The sequence below is a fragment of the Scyliorhinus torazame genome, chromosome 10, assembly GCF_047496885.1.
Source record: "Scyliorhinus torazame isolate Kashiwa2021f chromosome 10, sScyTor2.1, whole genome shotgun sequence".
Lineage (NCBI taxonomy): Eukaryota > Metazoa > Chordata > Chondrichthyes > Carcharhiniformes > Scyliorhinidae > Scyliorhinus > Scyliorhinus torazame.
In genome coordinates, this window is record NC_092716.1 from 261,446,189 (window position 1) to 261,463,974 (window position 17,786).

At 44.0% G+C, this 17,786-nt stretch overlaps 1 protein-coding gene across 2 annotated transcripts in view; it reads left to right on the top strand.

Annotated features, from left to right (window-relative positions):
• Positions 1 to 17,786, top strand: part of ano1a (anoctamin 1, calcium activated chloride channel a) — a 235,369-nt gene that overhangs the window by 17,637 nt on the left and 199,946 nt on the right. For both annotated transcript variants that reach the window (XM_072466740.1, XM_072466741.1), the window contains exons 3-4: positions 4,052 to 4,200; positions 16,786 to 16,840. In XM_072466740.1, coding sequence (XP_072322841.1) covers positions 4,052 to 4,200; positions 16,786 to 16,840 — 204 coding nt within the window. The remainder of the gene's footprint in view (positions 1 to 4,051; positions 4,201 to 16,785; positions 16,841 to 17,786) is intronic.

Below are 17,786 nucleotides of genomic sequence, written 5' to 3' on the forward strand. Positions count from 1 at the left end.
TGATCATTCCCACCTAGGAGGTCCCATGCGGGCTTTTGCAGTCCTCTTGGAAATCAACGCAAGTCCCACCATGCAGTAATTAAAGGCCGTTGCCTGAAAAACTAAAACTGGGCAAGCTGGCTATGTAAAGGTGTTCTTCTTTCCTGCCTTTCTCTTCTCTTTTCCCCCCCCCCCCCCCCAAATTTACACTGGGACGCAGGGCGCCCACCCTCCGCACAGAATCGTGCCCTATAGGGAGTTCAGAATTTTGCTTCCATAGTTTTTCATGCAGCTGAAAACAGTTCCAACAAAAGCTGGCCTGGGCAAATCTCCCTCCCAACATACAGATGAGTCAATGCTGGATAGGGGCACTCTTCTCGTTTCAAATGCTCTACGCGGTGATCTGGTAGAGTTGAGGATTTGGGAAATGGAAAGCTGCCTTCAAGTGAGCACACTTATTTTATAGTCTGTCCTTGGTCCTGTCAAGTATGCGAGGCACCCTACAGCTTGCAACTACTAGATTCAGACCAGTGGGCTATGCAGTATTGCAACCTGAATAAACTTCATTTATGGATACTTGTAATGGAATACAATATCACCATGGAAATCAACACGATTACAAGGAGCCCCAATGCTTACACAGGGGCACATTATATACTGAAACGTCTTATCCCCAGGGTAGGGTTTTTCTTTATAAACTGTGGTGCTTTGATTAAACTTCCATTGGAATTGAGTGGCTGTTTTCTGCACCCACGTTAATTGTGTTCAGCAGATCCCCAGGATGTTGTGGAACACACCTGAGATGTAGAAAGAAAGGGCGTTAGTTTCATTTTCATTTCCACTTTTTAAAATCTCAAGATAACCCGAGGGGCAGAAGGCAATAAGCTCAGTCCAGAAAAGACATCAAATAATGAGAATTAGCAACTAACTGACCTCTTGAACAGTTGCTCTTGGATCACTTTCCTCCATTGGAGAAATTTTAAAGCAACAAATGTGGTTAGCGACTCGACATCAGTACGGTGCTCTATCCATGAGCAATGCCAAGGGCGATCTTCCTAGTACAGCCTGCACTACTTTTCCCAGAGAGTGGTGGGAATGTGCAACGTGCTACTGCCAAGAATAGTTGAGGTGAATCGGACAGATGCATTCAAGGGACAGATAGGAAAATGTGTGGAGCATATGGAAACTAAGGTTATGCTGACATGTTGCAGAGGCTCATTTGGAGCACAAACCCCAGTGTGGACCAGTTGGGCTGATCGACCTGTTTCTCTGCTGTACATTCTATGTAATCCATCCAATTACACACCTAATGGTAAAACGATAAAAGGCTGTGAAGAAAAGGTGGGGTGGGGGGCCAACCAACAATTTCATTTTTTTTTTTTTTTTTTAAGTGTTCTAAGTTTGGGGTGTTAAGACTGGAATGTGCCTTGACGCAGGCTATCCACTTGCTGGTGAGCCGTCATCATTGACTTGTGGTTCTGAAGCTTGTTTATTTAAGTGATGAGTCCCGTCCATTTTTTTTTTTTTAAAACCTCTTGTCAGCTCTGCTGTGATCGGTTGTGATATTCGGCTAAGTGATTTAAATTTAGATGAGATTAGCTGCTGAATAATATTTTGATGTAAATTCCTGAGGGAGATGTTTCACGGCAATAGTAAAAACCAAATCCTGATGTGTTGTAAATGGGACTGCTGACTGGGTGATCCACCTTGACCACCTCCAGGGATCCTTAGCATCACCGATGCCAATCTATAATCAATAAGACTCACTTCACATGATATCAAGAAACGGCTGAAGGCACTGGACGCTGCAAAGGCTCTGGGCCCTCAATGTTCTGGCAATGGTACTGAAGACTTGTGCTGCAGAACCTGCTGCACCCCTAGCCAAGCTGTTCCAGTACAGCTGCAACACTGGCATCTACCCGGCAATGTGGAGAATTGCTCAGGTGTGTCTTGCACACTAAGCAGGACAAATCCAACCAGCCAATTAGTGCCCCATCAGTCCACGCTCCATCAGTAAAGTGATGGAAAGGGTTATTGACAGTGCTGTCAAGCAGCACTTCCTTAGCAATAACCTCACTTTTGGGTTGCGCCAGAGTCACTCACTCCCTGACCTCACTGCAACCTTGATTCAAGCATGGACAAACGCAGCAAGACCTGGACAATATCCAGGCTTGGGCTGACGAGTGGCAATTAACATTCATGCCAAATAAATGGCAGGCAATGACCATTTCCAACAAGGAAGAATCTAACCTTGGCATTCAATGGCATTGCCAGCGCTGAATGCCCCACTCTCAACATCCTGGGGGGTACCATTGATCAGAAACTGAAGTAGTCATATTAACACTGTGGATACAAGAGCAATCCAGAGGCTGGGAATCCTGCAGGGAGTAACTCACCACCAACTCCCGAAAGCATATCCATCATCTAAATGGCACAAGTCTGTAGTGTGAGAGAATACTCTCCACTTGCCTGGAGTATGCAGTTGCAACAACACTATGACACCACCATCCAGAACAAAATGGCCACTTGATTGACACCCAATCTACAGGCATTCACTCCCCCACCTCCGACACACCGAGGCAGCCATGTGTGCCATCTGCAAGATGCACTGAAGGAACTCTGGTTCTTTTGGCAGCACCTTCTAAACCCACACCACGATCTGATTGAACGGTGGGGCAGACTCGAAGGGCTGAATTACCGACTTCTCCTAATTCCTGTGTTCCATCTAGTAGAAGAAGATCAGACACATGGGAACATTACCACCTGGAAGTTCCCATCCAAACTACACCATCCTGTCTTGGAACTATAATACTGTTCCTTTGCTATCGCCTGGTCAAAATCCTGGAACTACACCCTGAACAGCATTGTGGGTGTTTGTAGGCAGCTCACCACCACCTTTGCTGGGACTATTGGGGATGGGCGGTAAATGCTGGCGTAGTTAGTGGCACTCGTATTCTGTAAAAATCATTTTGAAAAGGCTACATTTGATAAGCTACCCACCAATATCTCGCAATCTTAGTGGTATGGATTTCTCCTTTGCCGACACCACCACCAGTTTAAATCCGGAACTCAGCCAAAAGTATCTTCAGGCACCAGCAACAGTGATGTCATCATGCAGAATAAGCAGCCCATCACTTTTGAAATAAAAGAACCACAAATATTTAGCTTTTTCTGTCAATTTTACCCATCCCAAGATAAATGCCCCATGCAGGTTGATTTTAAGGTTCAAGCTATAATAAATTTTAATAAAAATGGAAATTTATTGTCATAATTTAGAATTTACAGTGCAGAAGGAGGTCATTCAGCCCATCGAGTCTGTACCGGCCCTTGGAAAGAGCACCCTACTTAATCCCACGCCTCCACCCTATCCCCAAAACACAGTAACACCACCTACACATTTTTGGACACTTAAGGGGCAATTTTAGCATGGCCAATCCCTCTAACCTGCACATCTTTGGACTGTGGGAGGAAACCGGAGTACCCGGAGGAAATCCACGCGCAGACAGTGGGAGAAAGTGCAAACTGCACACAGAAAGTGACCCAAGGCCGGAATTGAACCTGGGACCGTGGAGCTGCGAGGCAGCCGTGCTAACCACTGTGCAAAAATGCAGCTTTGACTCTTTGACATCAACTAAAACCAAATTCCTGTTTCCGGCCCAGTGAGGCTGGTTAGCAGTTATGTGCACTGTTAAAGTTCAGTCATATATCATTTAGCAAGGGCTAACTTTTAACTAAAGGCATTAATGAACATTTTCAGAATTTCCATGATTTCAATTTCGATCAGTGGCGCACCCACTGGAAAATCGCTAGTAGCAACTTTTAACTGTACACCTGTGAACTCAAAGTTGCTGTTTGCTTCAGAAAATTAATGATGGCAGACGCTGCTAGATGTCATCGTTTCTACAGTAAAACCTAGGCCAATTCTGGAAATTTGTCACCAGCAAAAACTTCTACATTTGTCCTAATAATTTATCTGGGCACATTTTGCTCGATATGACATGCTGGCTAAGTTGTGCTGCGTTAATGCAACAGAGAAGTTCTGTGTTTCATTTTGTTTCTATTAATTCTTCAGGTATATGAAGTAAAGCAGAAAACCGGGATCCTCAGTAAAATTTCTAACATTGGCCATAAAATGGCGTCACCGTTGCGACCAAAAGTGCAAGAAGACGATTCTGAATTTAAGAACCTTTCCTACCCATTCTCCAGAGAGAAAAAGCACTTGTGAGTATCGGTGCACCATACAAACATTTTAAAGTACACAGTTCATGCTGTATTTTAGTGTGTCTATTTTTTCCTTGTTATTGTTCCAAAAGTGGGGGCAGCACGGTAGTGCAGTGGTTAGCACTGCTGCCTCACAGCACTGAGGACCCGGGTTCCACCCTGGGTCACTGTCCATGTAAAGTTTGCACATTCTTCCCGTGTCTGTGCGGTCTCTTCCCCCACCAGCCAGGTCGATGAATTGGCCACGCTAAACTGCCCCTTATTGGGGGAAAAAAGAATTGGGTACTGTAAAATGTATTTAAAAACAAAAAAACCTTGTTCTAAAAGTGTTTCTTAAAAATAATTGGGGGCGAGGGGGGGTGCAGTTGAATCCATTGATTTTACAGTCCAACTTTATAGAATGCAGTGAATAAAAGTTTGCAAACCAATTTAAAACAGATGGCTAAAAATAGCTAAACTGTGGTGGACATTGAAATGGTGACAAGGTGGAAATTCGGTTCTGATAAAGCTTTTTTTTGTCTTGTGTGAGGAGCAGGAGCTGACCTTTCTAGCGTGCTCTGACGTTCGCTAATCTGATTGTGGCTTCAAATCCACTTTTCCGGTCAGCGCCTGTGACTCTTCACTCCCTTTTAGCACCAAAAACTTTAATCTGGCTGATGAGGCAGTAAAAGTTAATGAAGGGCGAACTTGCCACCATGGACCTCGGTGTTTGCTTTGTTAAGGCAAGAATACAGTCGGTAAATGTGGTCAAATCCATCATCATGCTATCATCTATCAGTAAAATGCTCAATATTGACTGAAACGTAACCTCCTGTGAAAACCTGATATTGCTCGACAGGCCATTTTGTGTTTCGGGTGGGGCTAATGTTCATGGCTCCAGAGATCGAAACTTTTGTTTGGGAACATACTCCTCCAGACTGTATTAGCAAGTGTTTAGATGCTCCTCATTTTTGTAAGCTAGTTTTAGTCACCTCTAAGCTGGACAGCAAAATCTTGCATTTGGGGCCCCCAGCTGATAACGACCCAACCAGCCAGTTTGAGCATTCTATACTATCTATTATTACTAAGTATGATCCCATTTAGCAAATTAAACTGCACAACCTCGTAAAGCTACTCCTGATCCTTGCTGTCTATATAATCGGTGAATCTTGCTGCAGCAATGAAAGTTGTGAGTGCTTTCTCCCTCTCCATGAGGAATGATGCAGATATTCTAGTTCAAGAGGAGGAGTGTTAAATATTAGATACTTGGATAGTATAAGCATAGTGAGGGGGGAAATACTAAAGGGACTGACTTCCATAAAGGTGGATAAATTACCAGGGCCAGATGGATTGCACCTCAGGCTATTAAAGGACTCTTGGAGAAAATAGCAGATGCCCTGATAGATGCAGGTGAGGTATCAGAAGATTGGAGGTCTGTGAATGTTGTACCATCATTTAAAAAGGGTGCGAGGGGCAGGTCAATCTGACCTCGGTGGTGGGAAATTAAATAGAATTAGTTCCAAGAGAATAAACTACCTCTTGGAAAGGAACAGATTTATCAGGGGTAGGCAGCATAGAATCATAGAATTTACAGAGCAGAAGGAGGCCATTCGGCCCATCGAGTGTGCACCGACCCTTGCAAAGAGCATCCTACCTTGGGTCACACCTCCACCCTATCCCCGTAACCCCACCTAACCTTGTTTTGGACACTAAGGCAATTTAGCATAGCCAATCCACAATTTAGCACAGCATGGTTTTGTTCAGGGCAGGTAGTCTTCTAAATTAGTGTCAAGCAGGATTGAAGAGGGTAGTGCAGTAGATGTTATCGACATAGATTTCAGTTAGACATTTGACAAGGTCTCGCATGGCAGACTGGTCAGAAAAGCAAAAGCCTGTGAGATGCAGCGGAATGTGGCAAGTTGGATCCAAAATTGGCTCAGCGAGAGGAAAGAAAGGGTAACGGTTGATGGATGTTTTTTTGAATGGAAAGCTGTTCCAGTGGCATTCCATGGGGCTCTGTTTGTTGTTGATGGGGAATTTTGCAGATGAGACTTGTTGGGTGGGTAGATAATTGAAGGATAGCTAGTGTCTCCTGTATGATATCAATGGTTTAGTTGAGTGGTGGAAAGTGGAAAATGGAATTCTATTCAGGAAAGTGTTTGGGAATGCATTTGAGGGGGGGTGGAGCCAAAGTAAGGAATGCACAGTAAATGGGAGGGGTTGAGGAAGTGAGACCCCTTGGAGTGCATATCCACAGATCCCCGAAGGTGGCAGAACAAGTGGATAAGGTAGTAAAGAGAGCATATGGAATGTTTTCCTTTATTGGGTGAGGTATTGAATAGAGAAGCAGAGATGTGCAGATGGAAATGTATAAAACGTTGGTTAGGCCACAGTTGAAATTTGTGTACAGTTCTACTCTCATTACAGGAAAGCCATAACTGGCCTGCAGCGAACACAGGAAATTTCCAAAAATGTTGGCAGGGCTTGGAAACTGCAGCTAGGAGAGATTGGATAGGCCTGGGTTGTTTTTTCGGCAGAGACTGAGGGGGTCACCTAATTGAGATGCACAAAAGGGGCCTAGATGGGGTGAACAGGGAAAACCTTGTTTTCCTAGCCGAGCGGTCCGTTACCAGGGGGCATAGATTTGAGGTGATTGGTAGAAACACGAGAGGATCAATGAGGACAAAACGTCACCCAGAAGATGGATAGGTGTTTGGAATTTTCTACCTGACTTGGTGGAAGCAGAAACCCATAAGGAACCTGGGTCTGGGACGGTGGAATTCGAATAGGCATTGAGTTTTTAATAATGATTCTCAGCCGGTGCAGACGTGATTTGGCTGAAGAGCCTTCTACTGTGCTGTAATCTTTCTCTGGTTCTAGTCTCGTGACTCGTTCCCACTCCCTTCAGCTCAATGTAAATCTTTCTGTAACATGATCAAATGGTAGAGCTGATGGTGGCTCACTAAAGCAGTGGACCATCTGGGACACTGGTGATCAACCGACCAGGAATCCATCACCTTAATGGAATGACGATTTAAAGATCAAGAAAGAATCAGGGTATCAACCGAGAAAGAGAGCAAATTGAAACCAATAACGAGAAATAGAGGGAAAGCGTGATTTGAGTTAAGAAATGAAGGAATATTTGAAATCTCAAATAATGTGTTGCGTGTGGAGATGAGACGAAAATTTCCTTTTCAGGACCAGACTCCGTGTAATTCGACCCAGGTGAGCTGTCTCCACAGCTTCTTGTGTTCCTTTCCTATCCATCACATTCTTCACCAACATTCTTCTTCCACTTCTTTTTTGGAGTTGATCTGCACAATAATTTTTTTAATCTAATTGGGGGAGGAAGTGATGTGGGTGAAACCAGCCAGCAAAATAGAAGCCATTGGTTGAAAACCTCGGAGCGTCCCTGGACTAGAAAATATCTCCGGAATTTCGAACGGGAAATCCAGTGGCGCAGTGGTTAGCACTGGGACTGCGGCATTGAGGACCCGGGTTTGAATCCTGGCCCTGGGTCACTGTCCGTGTGGAGTTTGCACATTCTCCCCATGTCTGCGTGGGTTTCACCCCCACAACCCAAAGATGTACAGGTTAGGTGGATTTTCCACGCTAAATTGCCCCTTAATTGGAAAAATAATAATAATTGGGTTCTCTAAATTTAAAGGAAATCCAAAATGATGGGGCACGTCACAGCAAACCAAAATAATCATCCCATACTTACTGTAGACGAGGAATTCTGGTGATGATAGAAGAAAACTGAAACGTCTTCATCTGCTATTCCAAGTCTGAACTGAATTAAGCCAGTGTTAAAATAGCTTACAGAGAAACATCTTGTGAATGCACCAGTAATTTCTAGCCTTGCGTCTTGACATTAAGGCATTGCTTTCGGGAAAGGAATGACACATTATACCTGCTCTATCTGTTCATGAACATGTGTGAGGCAGCTCAGGTTTCCCAGTTCGAAAGGAATTGAATCATCCGAGGTTTCTGGCCAGTATAATTCAGCCAGGTCAGGTTCAAGTTTGTTATTGTGGTCGGATAGGAATTGTACATGCCCCAGTAACTGAATACTGCAGCGCAGTTATGACATTGAGTCACTCCATCGTGTCCATTGATTTGAAGAATGACGAAAGCTATTGGAAGGATCAAAATCCATATTTGTCAATGTGGCTTCCAAGGGATTATTTTCAAAAAGAAAATCGGAATGGAAAGTGGTTTCAAGTGGTGTTCCACAGGGCTCGGTGTTGGGGCACTTACTGTTTGTGTTATATATTAACGATTTGAACATGGAAGTGGGGAGCATGATTGGGAAATTTGCGGACAACACAAAGATTGGCCGCATGGTGGCCAGCGTAGAGGATAGCTATAATCTCCAAAATAATTTAGATGGGTTGGTGGAGTGGGGGATAAAATGGGGAAATTTAACCACAAGTGTGAGGTCATGCATTTGGAGAGGTCAAACAGTTATAGGGAGTACATCATGATAAATAGGAATATACTAAGGGGTAGATGAAGTGAGAGATCTTGGTGTACAAGTACACAGGTTCAAGTGGACAAGGTTTTTAAGAAAGCATATGCAATGCCCTCCTTCATTGGCAGAGGTATAGAATCTAAAAGTTCGGATATAATGTTGGAATTACATAAAGCACTAGTGAGGCCACAACTGAGTATTGTGTGCAGTTCTGGTCACCACATTACAGGAAAGACGTAATTACTCTGGAGAGAATGCAGAGGAGATTTACAAGAATGTTGCCAGGGCTTGAAAAGTGTGTCCATGAGGAGAGATAGGTAGATTGATGTTATTTTCTTGAGAACAAAGACGTCTGACGTGACTTAATTGAGGCGTACAAAGTTAAGGGGGAAGAGATCGAGTGGACAGGATAAAATTGTTTGCCTTGACAGAGAATTCTAGAACCAGGGGACATCGTTCCAAGATGTGCTTGGTTCAGATTGAAATTAAATTCTATACAATAGGCTCATTGCGATTGATATTTGCTCATTGCACCCATGAGCTTACAACTCTACAACAGTGAGGTTAGAGTTTTCGGTTGCATTCGATGTAATTTTTTTTTCCAGTAGCGAGTCCTCAATCATGATTAATTCACGAGCATCAAAAAAGCAGAAAGGCTGGAAGTCAGGTGAATTTTTCAGTAGTTAGCAGTTTTGGCATGGTCATTTTAAGCTCTATCCAGAAAGCCAGCCCATATGCTAGGTGCATTAACATTCTCTTTTTGAAAGATCATATATTTCAAGACAATTCTGTTGATTGATCCAAAACTGTGAAAGAAGTTATAATGATGACATACAGGGCACAATTCAACTGAATGGGAACAAAGTCCCATAGCAAGCGCATTTAGCTGCGTGGTTCCCAGCGCTCGTAGTACCGAGAAGCACATGGCTATAAAACGCCACTCGCGTTAAATAAGGGGCCTCAGCGGGGAGCACGCGGCTAAGACTGCACATAGCCCTGTTTTCTACACCGAGCAGCTCCATTCGCCAGAACTCCTCAGTGTAATGAGAGATCGGGACGTCATTTTTAAATACTGTCCCGCTCTTGAGGCGCCCAAGCCCCAATGCACTATGGGAGCAGTCTCGCACGCCCCTCCAAACATTCCATAGGGCACGCCTGGCCTGATCACCACAGAAAATGCCAGCTTGGCACCTTGGCAGTGCTAACCTGCCACCCTGGCAGTACCCCTCATCTGGCAATGCCACCTGGGCACCTTGGTGGTTCCAGGTGGCACTGCCAGACTGGCACTGCCAGGGTGCCTGGTTGGCACCAGCTGTGCCAGTGTACCACAGTGCTCCAAAGGGGCACTGGGAGTCTCTGATCTCCTGGCAGACCCCCATGAGTGCCGTTCCATCTGGTCCCTATTTGTGGGGGATTGTGGGCGGGATTTACATCGCCACATCTCGCAAGATCACGTGGGCCTCGCGAGGCATTGTGAGCCGGGTAGAACCCTGGAGCAGGGTCTCCTAGAAATTATCGGCCCCGCTGTGCTGCGGCGAGCTGCTTTTCTGGTGCAGCGTGGCTGTTGGATCGTGCCCATAGAGAGGTTCTTGTGCTGTTTGGTACAGTTTCTATTTTGTGTTTGGTCCTTGCCCTGTGAAGCAGTTGAGGCGCCTTCATTAAATGTTTTTAAGATAAAGATAGAGTTTTTTGAAGAATTGTGTTTGCGTCGGAAAGTGGAGCTGAGTCCATGAAAGATCAGCCATGATCTCATTGAATGGCGGAGCAGGCTCGAGGGGCCAGATGGCCGACTCCTGCTCCTAGTTCTTATGTTCTAATGATTATCTGTTTAAAGCCCATCCTCCAGAGTAGTGAGAAGTAGTGACCATTCTAAATCTTCTCCAGTTAGCAACTTTACTAGTGGTTAGACTTTGTGTGGTCCAGCCAAACATAGTAAATAACATCGCAAATTTCAGTTCAGAGAGGACCTGGAATTGATTGCAGAAACTTTACAATCTGAGAAATTGTAAAGGCTGAGGGTGACGTCTGAGCTAAATGCAAGCTCCATTAGCCCATGATAAAGTGATTTGATGGGAATGAGAGTGAGGGGATCCAGAATAAGAGGGGGGACATCTGTTGAATCATTGAATAATGAAATCTGCAACATTTTTCATCATGGAAATTTAGAACCGGTTGGGTAAATTGAAATTTCCAAGATTCAGATCGATTATATTTTTAAAAATTGGATAATAAGGGATATGAAGTAAAAGCAGAGTGCAGGTGCGCGCTATCCATGACTGAATTGAATGTGCAACAATTTGATGGGTTGAATGGCCTACTCCTGTTCTTTAGCATAATTAATTGGCAACCTGCTGGGCAAGGGGCTGCCACTGTACGAGTGTAATTGCTTCAATTTTCCCAAGGAGTTTATTTTAAAAATCCGTGCTGAAGGGATGCTAAAAAGAAATCCCATCTTCAATGGGTTTTGCACTATGGGCGTGATTCCCTGGCCTTCCCACAGCGTGTCTCCCGGCATCGTGAGGAGACGTGCCATTTGCTGGCGGCCAGACCTTCTGGACCTGATGTTGGCCCATTGAATCCACTGGGAAATCTGTGGCGGGGGTGCATTTGTGGCCAGAGGGGAAGGTCCTGCCGGCATAAACAGTCAGAAGAGCTCTCCCTATAATTTTGAAGATGAACAGAGAATCTGGCAATGTATTCCAGAGACTCACTACTCTCTGACAAGAGGGACTGCCAAATATTGTCTGTTACTACTCTGGCATGGATCATCATGTCCTTTGTTCCTCTCCAAACTGTTAATTGGCAAGAAACGCAGCCCATTTAGTTATTTTATAGACCTCTGCTATAAGATTTCCTCAATCCAGCACTGTTCTGAAGAAGCAACCAAGGTCCTTGAGCCAACTGAGAAGTTGAGGGTCTTCGATCTAAGAATCATTCCTGTAGCTCTCTGTGGACCTTTTCTAAGACCCTGATTCACCCACCATATTAGGGAACTGAACACTCAATAAATTCTAAGACTTTGGAGAATGAGATCTTGGAACCATAGAAATGATTCAGCCCCTCATGTTCTTGCTGATCCAAACGCACCCAAGCGCCCTTTCTATTCCCACCTTCCTGCACCCACTCCATCGCCCTGTAACTGACAGCACTTAAGCTGCAGATCCAGGTACTTTTTTAAAAACGTGTTTAGTGTCTCGGCCTCCACCACCAACTCAGGCAGCAAATTCCAGACATCCACCAACGTCTGCACAAAAAGGTTTTTCCTTGCATCCTCTCATCCTTCTGCTACTATGCTTGAATCTATGACCCCTGGTTTTTGAACTCTCTACAATGGAAACCGATTCCCCCTGTCTGCTCCATCTCTACTCCTCACAATTTTGTACACCTCAATCATGTCACCCCTCAGCCTTCTCTGTTGCAAGAAAAGCAACACCAATTTCTCCTCGTAGCTGCAATTTCCAACCCTGGCAACGTTCTTGTCAACCTCCTCTGCACTCTCCAGAGCAATTACATCCTTCCTGTCTAATGTGGTGACCAGAACTGTGCACTATACTCCAGCCGTGGTCTCACCAGTGTTTTATACAGTTCCATCATTATATCCAGTAAGAAGTCTTCCAACACCAGGTTAAAGTCCAACAGGTTTGTTTCGATGTCACTAGCTTTCGGAGCGCTGCTCCTTCCGCAGGTGAATGGAGAGGTATGTTCCAGAAACATGTATATAGACAAACCTGTTGGACTTTAACCTGGTGTTGTAAGACTTCTTACTATGCTCACCCCAGCCCAACGCCGGCATCTCCATATCATTATATCCATACATTTGTATTCCTGTCCTCTGCCAATGAAGGAGAACATTCCACATGCCTTCTTTACAACCTTATCTACCTGTACTGCTACCTTTAGGGACCTGTGTACTTGCACACCAAGATCTCCCACTTCATCTACCCCTCTCCGTATATCTTGATAGAGAATCTCTGTTACATCACAAGGTTTTCAATGCGAAAGTAAGCACTTGTTAGCTAAAGGCAAACTGACGAACGTGATTTCAGATTTTGAAGCAATATGAAGAAATGTAGTAGCAGGCCACTCAGCCCTTCGAGCCTGATCTGCAATTCGATAAGTTTGTGCCCGATCTGACTGGCAACCCTTCACTCCCTTGTTTATTAAGAACCTATCTATCTCTGCCTGCAAAACATTCATATATTCTGCTTCCGCTGCCTTTTTGCAAAAGGAAGTTACAAACACTCTCTACCTTCTGAAAGAACAAAGATTCTCTTCACCTCTGTCATACATAACTCTGGTCTGGAGCATGGATGGAGCATTCAGCTCAATCCTGTGGATCATAGTTTCAGAAGAATGTCAAGACCTTGGAGGGGGTAAGGAGATTTAGTACAATGGCTCCAGGGACGGGGAAGTTCCAGCATGTGTAGACGCTGGGATTGTTCTCCTTCAGGCACAGGTTTGATTGGGACCGTTCCAAATCGTGAAGGGCTTTCTTGGAGTAAATAAGGCAAAACGCTCCAGTGGAAAAAGAATAGGTAACCAGTGATACCGATTTTTATGGTGAATGGTCATGGTTTAAGAGCTGGGGCTGACATTGCCTTATGCAGCAAGTGGTCGCGATCTTGAAAGTTCTGCCTGAAAGGCTGGTGGTCTATAAAAGGTTTCGATTCAATATTAACTTTAAAAAAATGAATTTGGTAAATCCTTCGAAGAAAAAACAATCGCAGGATACATTAGACAATTTGTGGCGGGTGTTTTATACACGGCAGGATTTCACAGATAGTGGGTATTTTCTTTTGGTTGAGGGAGAAAAGTTCACATGGATATCGGGACAACTATGTTGACACAGAATCATTACTGTCCATTTGAATGAGCAGATTGGTGGGGTGAAAGCCCAATTGGCAGTGTGGGGTCTGGGATGAGTCATCAACCCCCTTAATCACAATTTAATTTGGTGCTTTAAATTTTCTTTGTGGTTTGCTTTCTGAATCGGGCAGTATCCCTTTAAGGGGTTCCCCTTTAATTGTCCCCTCAGTTTACTTGATTGATTTCAATTGGTTAATTGTTTATTTAAAATGAGCCCCAACATATTGTTTTGCATAGCTTTCCGCCTCGAGTAGGACTCGCTTGTTGACACTTGTCTGCTGATAACTCTCAACCAGAACCATCATGGGAATGGGTCGATTGAGTCCAATGTAAAACATTGTTGTTTTAGCCCAATGACAAAGGTGGAGCCATTTTGGATCCTTCGGATGTTAATTGGTCATCAGAATAAGATGACGGGAATCCATGGTTCAGTTTCTTTACTTTACAAGCCATACAAAATAAAAAATTTTATTGATATGACTTATTATTCTTGCTCTGTTTAATGCAAGTGTGACTAACTTTGACGCATTGGGAGGTAAAGAATTTGCAAAACCCGACTCTGGTTTTGATAGGAACCAAATCTCTGGGCGCGTGCATGGCCAGGGAACAGTTAACAACTTAGTCATGAACATGTTAGAATTGTAAAATCGTAGAATTTGCAGTACAGAAGGAGGCCATTCGGCCCATCGAATGCACTGGCCTTTGGAAAGAGCACCCTACTTAAGCTCAGGCTTCCACCCTATCCCCGTAATCCAGTAAGCCGACCTAACCTTTTGGAAACTAAGGGGTAATTTAGAATGGCCAATCCACCTAACCTGCACATCTTTGGACTGTGGGATGAAACCGGAGCACCCGGAGGAAACCCACGCAGACACAGGGAGAAAGTGCAAACTCCGCACAGACAGTGACCCGAGGTTGGAATCAAACCCGGGTCCCTGGAGCTGTGGGGCAGCGGTGCTGACCACTGTGCTACCCCACTTGTGGTCAAGCAGAAAATATCAAGAAATTGGAGCTTAATCAGCTTTGAACCTGTTACGCCCAGGTGGGAAGGATTGAAGTTGCTCCCCTCTATTCTACCTTCTGGTTGGTCACCATAAAGGTTTAAGGTTTTACAGGATATGCCTTTTTTTTTAAACAAAAGTATTTAACTGTTAAAGCTGTGGACAATAGGGAGTGACACAAACCAGGTTTTATTCACATTGAGTAAATTTATTAACCACTAAACCAGAAAGTGAAAATAAAAATGCCATGTCTTACACACCGGTATACGAAATGAGAGAAGTTAAGAGTCCAATAAATTTAAAGTTAAAATAATATTCAGTTTAGTGTTCTTTGATTGCTATTGAGGTGTAGATTGCTTAACACTTGGCTGATTTTGTTAAGGAATGAGTTAAGAGACATTCCAATTAAATGTCTCATTTATGTTAAGCATCCAATAATTGACACATATGTAAAGGGGCTTCAGGTGGCCTTTGGGGCACGTGATGTGAAGATAGAGTTTTTGTACAGGGTTGTGTTAAAGGAAAATAAAGGTGTTTGTGAGAAGGAGCAGAACTTTTGACTCTTTATACAACAGCAGCTAAACGGCTAACAGATTTGAATTAGTTAATTTCATGGATGCAGTCAAATGTAGAAGTTGATGCAATTATTTTGCGATCTCAATTCATTGGTAGATTCACCAGAAACAAATTCTCCTGTCTGGTTTTGGGTGGGTTTAGCGGGGCTGTTTCTCCGCATCTGCAGCGATGAGTGACCCTTATTCAGGGGCACTTTGCCTGTTTCTGGCCTGGGTGAGGAATGCCCCGTCGAGGCCATGCTCCTTTCCTGCACTGGTGAGCCCGCATCATTTTTAAAGACAGCCCTGATCTTTCGACTATTCCCCCCCCCCCCCCCCCCCCCCCAAACTCGGTCAGCCCCCGGTATCTGGACTCCCCCATTTCACTCGCTACTCCAGGGTCCTCGAGCCCCACTTCTTATGGGAAAGGGCACCTTGACACTGTCCATCTGGAACCATGGCAGTGTTCCTTCCAGGGTGCCACCCTGCCCTGTCCCCAATCATTAAGGGGGTCTCCAAAGGTGCCCATCCCCAGGTGCCATTACAATTAATCCATGTGTGTGTGTGTGTGGACCAGTACTAAACAACGCCCTGGCAAGGTTTCCCAGGCAAGGCCATTGGGTCCTGGGCGTGGGGAGAATCCAAATGTATATTTAAATGAGCTTAATGACTCCTATGCTGATCTGGAGCGAGATCCAAATCGCAGCAGCTCCGAAGTTCAGTTTAATCTTGGGACTTCTCCAGTGTCGCGAATCTCGTGAGGGGCCTCCAGATTCACCCGCCCTATTGCGGTACCAAGTCTGGTGCAACGAGGCCATTAAACCGCACCCTCCACACTCCCCTGAGGGTGGTTTGTTTTTTTCACCTTCACCTTGGCAGGTGGGCCTGCATTTTTAGTAGCTTAATCTGTATATTTTCAAATTGCAAAATTTCAGTTAAATTTGCAAAATTCAAGCCTTGTGGCAAACTTAAGCGAGTACATTGATTTCAGAATGTTATTTGCGCGATAACTTGTAACCTCGTGCCAGTTGGCATGTCAGTTAACATTTAACATATTAATACTTGAATGGAAGATATTTTTGCAGCAGAGGTACAACCTAGCCTACATCCTTTTACCATCCTCCGCTTTATCATCAATATATGCAAAAGTGGAAAGGAATTCAATTGTTATTATGCTTTATGGTTTTCCTGGTTCCGTTCAACCTCCATATACTTCTAGCTCTAGGAAAAATCTAATCGAGGTTTCCACTCTTGTCTGGCTATGGATTTTTTTTTTCTATTCCTCTCTTGATCACTTTAAAGTCCTCCGATGGATAACATTGTACATTACCGATTTGATTTCTCGAATAGTAGCACAGGGATATGAAGGGGCAGTAACGCTTCACTTCCAACAGATTCTGAAGAGCTGGAGTTCTCCAGCCTTTGGTATTCTCTGTTCCTGCGGCAGCGCGTTCCCACCCACCGGTTTCCCGGCAGCATGGGGTAGCTTCAATGTGAAGACCCGTTGACCAGCGGCAGGAGTAGGGAATCCCACCGCCAGCGAACAGCGCATCGCTGAGAAACACACGGCTGAGGGACCTGAGAACCCTGCCCAAAGTATCAAAGTTCTGAGTGCATCAAGAATTTCCACAATAGCTTGAATGTTTACAAATGTTGCTGCCATGTTTAATTACAATTTGCTCTTTCTCTTTTACCTCCCACAACCGTTTAGATTTGATCTTTCAGATAAGGATAACTTTTTCACCAGTACGACGAGAAGCACAATAGTGAGTACTGAAACTTTTTTTTTCATTATGAAGTTTAATTTGGGTCACTAGTAACTTAAACTCCATTTTTGTTTTGGGAACCAGTATCATTTCTCCAGCTTCATCCCTCTCATATATCCTGCGAATAACATCTCTTTGCAACAGTTAAATGATCTCCATTTTGTGTAACTCCCCGGGGCAACTTGGTGTGTGGCCTGGCTGTACAAAAGTTTGAAAAATAAGGGTTACCTTGGAAAGTACAATAGATTTGACTTTTGAGAAAGTAGGGTTTGAATTTGAGATGCAGCTGATGTACCCTGGCTTCAGCACGAGTGAGATCATATTATCCGATACTGGCATGGGAAATGTCCAGTCTCCGGATTGAATGGAAAAATAGTTCTATGATTTTTAATAATATATAACTCCAGGAGCAAGAATGATAAAAAATGAAATTTTGGGAGCAAGATGTAAAAAGATACAATGACAAAAAAATGATCTTATTGATACAAAAGTGCAAGTTGATCGTGAATATGTGAACCAGTAAACGGTTAAATACAACTTGTTAATCTATAGCTTGGATTCTGGTTCGAGGTGTGCTGATGTCAGAGAAAATTAATTCAATTTATTAGTGAAAAATTATTGACAGAATTAGAATTTTAGCCCGGCCAGATCACAACTGTGTGCAAGTGCAAGCAGATTAATACAAACAGTCAGGTACATCTCTTAGTAATATTCAATCCACTTCCAAAAAGATTTTTTTACACCATCCATTGCGTGACTCGTGTCTCGATATTTGTGTTTGGCATGATAAACATCCATTAACCAACTGCAAAACAAATGAGATTATGTCGTAAGACTTTATTGATGTAAATGACTCCATTGTGTACTTTTACCCGTCTATGTGATTACAGTGCACGTTATGAAGAAAGGGTTTGGTAGTATGACAGCTCGTGAGGCAGATTCTTCT